Source organism: Phyllostomus hastatus, unplaced genomic scaffold, assembly GCF_019186645.2.
Source record: "Phyllostomus hastatus isolate PE091 unplaced genomic scaffold, TTU_PhHast_1.1 phas_contig_17, whole genome shotgun sequence".
Lineage (NCBI taxonomy): Eukaryota > Metazoa > Chordata > Mammalia > Chiroptera > Phyllostomidae > Phyllostomus > Phyllostomus hastatus.
The window spans coordinates 2,867,421-2,877,511 of record NW_025333664.1 but is presented as its reverse complement, the minus strand read 5'-3'; the positions used below and the strand labels follow the sequence as shown (position 1 = coordinate 2,877,511).

The 10,091-nt window shown below is 54.4% G+C and overlaps 1 protein-coding gene across 1 annotated transcript in view; it reads left to right on the top strand.

Annotated features, from left to right (window-relative positions):
• The first annotated feature begins 6,548 nt into the window (after positions 1–6,548).
• The window catches only part of VAPB (VAMP associated protein B and C), a 49,649-nt gene continuing 46,106 nt past the window's right edge, over positions 6,549–10,091 (top strand). The window contains exon 1 of the mRNA XM_045833535.1: positions 6,549–6,720. Coding sequence (XP_045689491.1) covers positions 6,663–6,720 — 58 coding nt within the window. The 5' untranslated portion in view covers positions 6,549–6,662. The remainder of the gene's footprint in view (positions 6,721–10,091) is intronic.

Sequence of the window (10,091 nt, the reverse complement as noted above, 5' to 3'; positions counted from 1 at the left end):
GCACAGTGTAATCGCTTGTTTTCGTTTTTGCCCGGATAGAAAAGCAAAGTCACGGCCCTCACTGGAGCATCCGTGGCCCTGCGTGCTCCTGGAGATGGAGACAGAGAAACCAACCTGAAACTGCCTCCCCCTGGCCCCCTGCCTCTCTGTCCCTCCCTCCGCGAGGCCCAGCCTCTGCTCCCCGAGGTCAGGCACCCAGGGACCCCCCTGTTCCGACACTGGCGGCCAAGCCGAGGCTGCTGCAGGGTTTCTGTTCTCGGGGGGCCCTGGAGGTGGCCGGCAGGTCAGGAAGACAGCGGAGGCGGGAGGACTCGGAGCTGCGGTTGCAGAGCAAGCACAGGCTTTCCAAATTAGATCCATGAAACAGCAAAGCTTCCTACTGCTGCCTCTCCTCGCTGGCTGCATGATCTGTTTTACTTTTAAATTTTTTTACCTTACTATATCATTTAATTGCGGTGACTTGGGGACAGACCACCACCCCCAGCCCCCAGCCACTCCCAGGCAGGGCCAGTGGACTCTGTCTTGGTTTGCTTCGTCTCCTGGCTGGACAGGGACAGAGCGGGCTGCGTGTCTCTTGTGTCTTGGCCCCCAGGGCCCAGCCAGTGCGCCCCTCCGTCCATGAAGGAGGCCACACAGTGAAAATTCACTAGAGCCTGGGGGGAAAGAGGTGTGCGAATTGGACCTACACATGGGTGCACCCCCTGCTTCCCCACCCCAACATACTGGGGTGATCTGTGGGGACCCCATAAGCACTCCCCACCTGCTCACTCCCTGCCTCATCAAACATTGACAGGTAGGTCCGCCTCCTGCTGCCGCGGGAGAGCAATAAGGTACATACGCCTGCCTTACCCCGGAGGAGCGTGGGATCTCATTACCTTCTAGAGATCCTTTGGGGATCTGCTTAATAAATCAATACCAATGATTTGTAATTAGAATATCAATGGTCTGTATGCAAATGTGGCCTTCTAGGTGCCTGGGGAGGGGTCCTAAGGATCTAGGAGATTCTCTTCCCAACTCCCCGACCCCTCAAATTTTCAATTACATTATTTCCTTCCTTCATCAAACATTTACTGAGCACCTTTTATGTGCCAGGCACAGAGATGGGGACCGAGAACCCACCGTCAGGAGTAAGGAACTAAGGGTGCCGTGGTGTGTGGAGGGGCACCACTTGCTTCCGGGGTGAGGGGGAAAGCATCGGTCTCCCTCCCAGCCCCGCAAGGCCTCCCGATGAGCACCTCCCTCACTGCGACCCTCAAGGGAGCGGGCGGCCCCCGCACGTTCTCCTGCCTGAGACTGAAGGGGCTCCTCTCTGGGCCGGGATGGGCCACAGGGCCGCACCCCCTTTGTGGGGGAGTGCCAGCTCTGCAAGCTTCCTCCCCCATCCATGCTAATTCTGAGCTGCGGTGTCTGCGACGGTTTTAACAAGCCCTGTGTGCAAGCCAGTCCTGACACTCAAGGCCTGGTGACCCTGGGTCTCCCCGCCCCTCTCTCCCTTCCTTCCCCTCTCCTTCCCTTCCCCTCTCCTTCCCTTCCTTCCTTTCCTTCCTTATTCATTTCTCTCCATTCATTGCTGTGCTTCAGGGATGGATTACGTACAAAAGCTGCTTCCTAGTGCAGGGACAGAGAACAGATAAATTAAAAAAGAAGTAATTCCACCTTGGCAATGTTCTGGAAAGGCAGTTGTGATGGACATGGAGGCCGGGGCTGGACGGCAGGGTCAGGGAGCCCTCCAGAACGGCGCCCAGCCCCGCTCACTCGCACCCACCGTCACCTTTGCATAGGACTCCTTCCCTGAGGTTAGTTCCCACCTGTGCAGAAGTACCTTGTGTGGCCCCCCCACCATACACCCCCCCAGCACCGAGCACAGTGCCTGACATGCTCAGGCATCCAAGTTGTCCAGTGATGGTAGCAATGTAAAGGCACCAAGGGAAGAGTGCTGCAGGGGAGGGGACGGTGAGGGCAAAGGGCCTGTGGCAGGGCCACTGGGACTCTCCAGGGTGTCCTTCATACCCTCATGCCCTCACAGTGCCCCCCCACCATGGCCCCTGTCATGGCCCCCACCATGACCCCCATCATGACCCCCATCATGGCCCCCACCATGGGCCCTGTCATGGCCCCCACCGTGGCCCTCATCATGGCCCCCACCATGCCCCCCTACCATGGCCCCTATTCTGAGAAACGTGCCCCTCCTCTGCCCCTGTGTTCTATTTCGTCTTTTTCTCCACTTCTAGTTCCCCTTAGGTAAGTTTATTTATTTATTTTTTTATTGATTTTAGAGACAGGAAGAGGGAGGGAGAGAGAGAGGGAGAGAGAAACATCCATTTGTTGTTCACTTACTGATGCATTCATTGGCTGATCCTTGTGTGTGTGCCCTGACCAGGGATCAAACCCATGAACTTGGCATATTGGGACGATGCTCTAGCTCACTAGCAAGCTGTCCGGGGCCTTAGAAGCAGGTTTCTAAACCTCCCTGCGCTCCTTTCCTCCTCCGTAAACCAGAGATGATAATGTTGCCGTCTCGCTGTGATGAGAATGTACGAGTGACACCCATGAGCCTGCGAGAACAGTGCCCGGCATGTGACACTTGGTCGCTGGGGGCTCGGCTGTTGTTACCAGCCCGCCCCCCAGGCTGCTTTCCGAGCAGCGCTGTGAAAAATGAGTTTGCGAAGTATGCACAATGCAGTGTGGTGTCCTGGACTGCATCCTGGAACAGGGGAAGGGCCTTGTGGGAAAGCCGGGGACATGCAGAACAGTCTGCAGTTCAGTTAATAACGATGCTCCGGGGTTGCTTCCACGGTCATGAGGCGGCAAAGTGCAACGATCACCTTGGGGAAGCCGCGCGAGGGGCCCGCTGAAGTTCTGTCCGACCTCTGCCACTCCTCTGTAAATCTTAAATCCATGCAGAAATAGTTTACTTAGAAATACATTTTTTAAATTTAAACACAAAAAATGGATTTAAAAAGCAATACCGTGGGCCATGTTGCTCCTCTGTATAGAAATGTTGGGACAGCCAAGGGTGTCCAAGGACAAAATCTGGACTCTGTAGCATAACAGAAAGCCCTTCCTCCCCTGGCCCTTGCTGGTTCCATTTCTCAGGGCGTCTTCTTCTGTAAAGCGGGGGTAAGCCGTGGCTGGGTAGCTCAGTCGATTACAGCATCGTCCTGTTATACCAAGGTTGCAGGTTCAATACTCGGTCAGGGCTCATACAAGAACCAGCCGATGAATGCATAAATGAGTGGAACAACCAATCAGCGTTTCTCTCTCTCACTCTTTAACATCAATACATTTTTTAAAATTAAAGGAAAAGTTTTTGAAGTGGGGATAAATGATTCATCTTGACATTGTGAGGATTAAAAAGCTCATGGGAACGAAGGACTCGGTGCTGTGCCTGGCCCACAGGCCCCCCGCTCAGTGGGATGGCGACAGAGGTCCAGGAGAGAAGACGTTTGGAGAAGGTTCACTGCTGGCTTTGGAGGCGGAGGAAGGTGCCGAGTCCGGGAACCTCACCGTCCTCCCGAGGCTGGAAAGGATGAGGAGCCCCCAGCCGGGGTGCAGACAGACCTTAGCTTCGTATGACCCAGTTTCAGACGTCTAACCCCCAGAACTGTCCGTCAGCGCATTTCGTGGTGACTTGTTACAGCAGCACAGGAAACTGACACCTATTCTAATATGCTGCCTAATGCAGAGCAGAAGCCAAGTAAATTTGAGAAACTCTTCTTAACTCCTTGCCTTTCCACATGCTGTTCCTCCACCTGGAGACCCCTCCCTCCTTTCTGTGTGGCAGGATCTTTCTTACTGTTTTCCCAAGACTACTATCCTCTAATACCTCTGAGCTTTTAGGTTTTCTCCCAGCCCCAAGAGTCAAGTTCATTGCCTCTTGGCAGCTTTCTTCTCGTCTATTTCAGCATTTATCACAGATTGTAATTATTTGGGTTATTTTTTTTTTTCTCTTTCAGCTCTGCTCACTAAACAGTGAGGCTCTTTGTGGCTGGGGCTGAATGCGCCCCACTGCAGGCAGCTCAGGCGGCAGTATCTGCTCAGACGGGCAAACGAACGCGAGAAGGAGCGAGTGAGGCCGCACAGGACGGGTGGGACTGGGGCCGCCGGGGGTGGTGGCGTTTCCAGAGCTAGACATGGAGCGAGATGAAGACACGAACCCCACAGAGCCATCCATTTGCTCCCCGTGGTTCCACGTTGCACGTGGTTACCAAAGGGTTTGAGAACACCAACACAGGCAGTTGAAGAGCCCATAAAAATATTTTAAATACACTTTTAATTGAGAACAGTTTGGGAGTCACAGAAAGTCGCACAGACAGGAAGCAGAGTTTGCGCCTACCCAGCCTCCCCTGTGGTCAACGTCTCACACCGATGAGTGCGTTAGCCACAACTGACGAGCCGCCATTCACACGTTAACATGCCATTTTGAACTGGTCCGTATTTTATGCAGGTTTTCTTGGTGTTGCCCATGATGCCCTTTTTCTGTTCCCAGACCCCATTCAGGACACCCCATGACATCTGGTCTTCAGCTCTCTGGGCTGTGAGTTTCTCAGACTTTCCTTATTTTTGATGACCTTGACATTGAAGGAGTCCTGCTCAGCTCTGGTGTAGGGCATCCTTCGGTTCAGGTTTTGTGATGTTTTCCTTATAATTAGAGTGGGATTGTGGGCCTTTCTGGGGGGAAAGACCCCAGAGACCAAGTGCCCTTCTCGTCCTACCATAGCAAGGTCCACAGTCTCAGCCTGAGTGCGGTCACCCAGCTGGGGGGGCTGTTTGCCAGGTGTCCCTTTGGGAGTTGTTATTCTTCTACTTCTCGTACTGTACTCTTTGAAAGAATGTCACTAAGCACAGTCCACACTGAAGGCATAGGGAGTGAGGGAAGAATAGCTAATACAAAGTATTTGGAATTTTTTCTGACTTACTGTCATTGCTCGAACTGTCCCAACAAGCCCTTGCTGAAATAGAATGGAAAGTGACCCTGGCTGTGAGGTCTGAGATTCAAGGAAAGATAAGCAGAGAAAGTGGTAACTGTGTGTTTGAGTCTAAACTAACATTGACTGTCTGAAACAACTTAATAATAACTCATGGGGTGAAAGGGGACAAGACTAAACCTACAATACACTGCGATTAAAGCATATAATTGAGAGAATGGGTGATTAAAGTATCCCAGTCCTTATACTTTGAGAAAACCAAGTCAAGGTATTTTGAAAACTGGACTTTGTAAGTAGCCATGGCAAAATTTCTAGGGTAATCACTACAACAACAGAAATAGAGTGTATGTAAAAAAGAAAGATGGAATGAAAAACATATCAGTCCTAAAGAAACAAGAAAGGAGTGGGAAAATAAAATAGGCAGGACCAATAGGAAGCACAAAATAAGATGGTAGAAATAAATTCACTTATATCAGTAAATATAATAAGTGTAAATGGACCAAATGATCTAGTTAAAAGACAAAGATCATCTTAAAACAACCACTTTTTATTATGAAAAATTTCAAATATACAGAAAAGCAGGAAGAATAGTACAAAGAACATGCGCCCACCATACAGAGTGAACATTGTTACCTATTTGCTGTGTTCGTTTCATCTGTTACATACAGCAGACTATCAACACACATTTTCTGTAGTAAACATTACACAATGAAGTACAATTTAGAGGGCAGTAATGAGGTCGTGTTCACTTTTGAGGCCAAGCAAACTGGGTTCCCTGTCTTTTATAACCACATAACTTATTTGTGTGGTTATTGATTCAAAGGCTGTTTCTCCAGTAGACTCTTGAGAGAGGGCAGGAACCAGGTCAACTTTTCTGATCATTGCATTTCTAAATATTTGTTGCATCTATTAGTAAAGGTTTCATTCAGCACACTGCTGGTGATACATAGTCAACATGTAATGTAGCATAGCTTTCATTTTAGCTGTTGCTGTTGTTATTGAAAGCGTTCACCAGAGTGGCACAAAATAAACAAGCAATAATTGGCAACTATTTACACTTACTGGCGTTCAAACGTCACAGTGCCTAGAACGCATAGTTCACCCATAAACATATTTATAATGAGAATAAATGGTACTTTCATTATTATTCAAGGTCTCTAACAGTGCCTGGCACTGCATAAGCAGGGGAAAATTGGAAGTCTGTTGTTATTAATTATTATTATTGAATAAAGCACTTAACACAACTGATGGTCCCCACGGGCACTGCAAAAACAATCTTCGCGGAGGCTGCCCTCTTTCCTGCACTTCCTGGGCACGCCCCTCCTCCAGTCCAGCGTCCCGCCCCGCCCCTTCCAGCCCCGCCCCCGAGGCCAGCGTCGCGCCTGCGCACTGCCCCAAGAGCAGTTCCGGGAGCGCAGCTTCCCGCCGCCCGATTGCGCGAAGGTCCTAGCCAGCCAGACCGCTGCGTGCGTGCGTGCGTGCGTGCGTCGCTGTGTGCGTCGTTGCGTGCGTGCCGTGCGCTCGCCGGGCACCGCGGCCTCGCCCTCGCCCTCCGCCCCTGCGCTTGCACCGCGTAGGCCACCCCCCCCTCCGCGCGCACCCCGCAGCGACCCCCGCCCGCCCCCCAGCCGGCCCCCCCTTTCCCAAATTTAAAGGCGGCGCAGCATTAACTCCTCCCGCGTCAGGTGACCTCTCAGGGGTCTCCCCGCCAGAGGTGTCCCGCCGCTGAGGAACATGGCGAAGGTGGAGCAGGTCCTGAGCCTCGAGCCGCAGCACGAGCTCAAATTCCGAGGTAAGCCGGAGGCCGGCCGTCTTCGGCCGAGTGCCAGGCCCTGCCGCCCCGCGCCCCCTCCCGCGCTCCGGAGGGACCGGCTGGCGCGGCGGTGACGTCGGACCCCTCGGGCCCGCGGCCCCCGACGGCGCGGGCGCACCGGGCCCCACGAAGTGGCTAGGGCCGCCTGCACCCGAAGGCCAGGCGCCCGGGTGCCCGGGCGAGGGAGGCGGTGTCACTCCTCCTCCCCGGAGCCTTCCCGTGCGCGCCTCGCTCTCCAGCCACTCGGCACAGTTGCCATTTTAACTTACTGTCGAGTTTGTGGGATTTCGCTCGTGCGTGTGAGCCTTGGTGACTGGCTTTGCCCGCGAGGTTCTTCGCTGCTCTCCCGCGAGGTTGACCTCTTCGGGTCTTAGGTCAGCTGTCACCCCCCTCTCGGAGGGGTCTGCTCCGAACGGCCACCCCACCTGGACACGTGCAGTCACTCCCCGGTAGCCCGCGGTGCGGTGTCAGCACGCACTTCCTACTGCCTCCAAAATACCGCCTTGCCCGCTGTGTAGTGTTTCTGCACCTGAAGGGAAGCTCCATGAGGGCAGGCTCTGGTCTCTCTCTGCCGAGTGCCCAGCGCACGTTGCGAGTCCAGCAGGGATCTGGGCCACGCCTGAAGGAGAGGACCCTCCGCGGGAGTCCGACGGGACGTGGCCCCGCTTTCCTCGTGCGGTCTCCTCAGCCTGTTGCCCATGTTGGTGCAGGTCCTGGCAAGCTGCGGGGGTGGGAGATGCCTTTCCTCCCCAGAGCTGCGTGGAGCAGAAGCCAGAGGAAGCCTAGTGTGTGGCCAGCGTGTGCGGCAAGCCCGGGCCCTTCCCAGTGGGGACCCCTCGGCCGCTGGTGGCAAGCACAAGGCCGGCGGCCGAATCCGCCCTTTGCCTTGCTTTATCCCGCAGGCAGCTTGTTTCTTCCCAGCCGCCGCTCAGAGCTCCTTGCCCCTAGCTAAGGAGGAGTTACATCTGCACACTCCTGAGGTTACACTCGGCCCTGGGAAGGCGCCCCGCAGGCTGATGTGGCCGCTGGGGGAATGCGTTTATGCCCCTGCTGTAGGAGGTGTCCAACCTTGCCTCCTCTCTGCGCCACACTGGGAGAAGAGTTGGCTTGGGCCAGACACTAACTACACTGCACACGTGATAACAAGAAAATCTCATGATGTTGTAAGCAAATTTACGATTTTGTGTTGGGTCGCATTCGTAGTCCTCCTCAGCTGCACGCCGCGGTGGGCTGCGGGTCGGACACCCCTGTGTGGTAGTTTTCATGTTTCTTCCCCCCCACGCCTACCTTGTCCGGCAAAATGCAAGCACCATGGGCCGCGGGGACCTCGCTCTACTTAGTGGTTCCTTCTTACATGTGTGCTGAGGCCCTGGAGCGGCAGCCAGTGGACCAGATGGACGAGGTCCCTGCTGTCACAGAGCTTACTGTTCACACAAAGGGACACGTGGCAGGCGAGACTCTTTCCGACAGCTGTCCGTGCCGTGAGGGCGAGAACAGGCTGCCGTGATGGGCGCGGGCCGCAGGTCGAAGGGCCGGGCCCCGCTCTGTCTCCAGCACTTGCCCACATAGGAGCTCCTTCAGGAGGTACTGGTGGACCGGATGCTGGCCACACCCCCAGTTGGCAAAGGGCACATTTGAACCCCGACCTCGGAGCTCACTCGTGCTCCTGACAAGTGCACTGTCTGACCCCTGGGAAGCACTCCTTGATGGTAGCTGTGACTTTGCCCCCTAGGGGAGCGGGTCAGAGTGACTCCCAATGTATAGGGAACCAGAGGTTTTCCATTTAACATGAAAATAAAGCAAAAACAAACAAAACCCAGCATGTATTATAATTCCAGGAGGGTCTGTAGCTTACGTGATGTTCTCCTGGCCCAGAGGGGCCAGGCTGGGAAGGGAACCCAGGCAGCTGAAGGGAACGTGGCGGCAAGCCTGGCGTGGCTGCTGTTGGAATCAGCACGTCCACTCGTGTCGCCCGCAGACACTTCCTGAGTGCCCGCTCCATGTGTCAGGGACCAGCAGAAGGCGAGTCCCATCACATGCATGCCCTGACTGTCCCTCAGCCCCCCGCCCGAGAGCTGAGGTGCAGGGCAGGGGACAGAAGGCAGAGTCGGCCAGGGCGGTGCAGTGATGTAAGGGAATCCAGAGAGCTCTGAGAGCAATAAGGAGGCCAGCTCCTCAAAGAGGTGTCATTTGAGCCGAGTTTAAAGGTCAGATGGAGGCAGCTAAAAGAAGAAATGGGTGGGGAGCGCGTCAGATAGGGGAAGTGCATGTGAAGGCTGGCTGCCCGGGCTCCCCTGGGGCGCCCCCGTAGTTGCAGGAGGACGCAGAGCGTCCGTGGGGGTCACAGGGTAAAGGAGAAGAGGCTGGCTGGTAGACCGGGGTCAGATCTGAGACTGTCTGCGCGCAGCTGCCTCTGGTGTCCAAGGTCATGCTGGGATGCTTGTCCTCACCCGGTCCTCCTTTGGTCGACCCCCTGCAACCTCAGCCACCCCGCCCGCCCCCAGTGCTGACCACGGGCCAGCCACTTCCCTCCTGGGAGCCTGGGAGCGGCCCTGGGGACGGGGACGGCGCTCACAGTTACCTGGCCTCCCGTGAAAGCCGAGTTGTTGTTTAGAAGGTGTTGTAAACACACAGTACCATACAGAGATTGGTGCTTGGATTTAGACGGTTGATTTCATCCTTTCAGCTTTTTTACCTAAAAGATAGAGTGGAGAAGAGGGGACTCTCTGGCCATGGGTTGGCCAAAGTAATGATGGCCACAGTCTCTGGGTGTTTTTGCTAGGACACTGGTCCAAGAGAAGTCGTGGTGTCAGTGTGTTGAAGGCTCTTGGCTCCCGACTTCAGGAGAGGCATCTGCAGCCGTGTGTAAACCACTCGATGAGATTGTTTGTTTGTTTTGAGCTGATCACTAAAACAGTTAAATGAGAGCAGAAGCTCGGTACCCTGGCTTGCTGTATAGAGGTCATTCATTTCGGGACGAGAACTATCTAGTCTCTTCCAGGTCACTCAGGGTGACTCTGACTTTGGGTGGTTCACTTAGATGGGGAATCAAACTTGGACGCTAACTTCAGCTAGCTAGGTAATAATTAAAACACCTGTCACCCAAAGGAAACAATAATCAGCTTTTAAGTGCAGCCTAAGATGATACGGGATTATGTTGGGTTCCAGTTGGTCTTGGGCATCTTGTTGGATGACGTCGAAGTTAAAGATACGACAGAAGAGAACACAGACACACAGACTTGCACGACCTTGTCCAGTCTCACAGGAGGCACCGTGCGGCACTGGGTCCGGGGTCCGGAGAAAGATGCTGGCGTGACGCTGCGGCACCGGCCTCGGTGAGACGGAAAGAT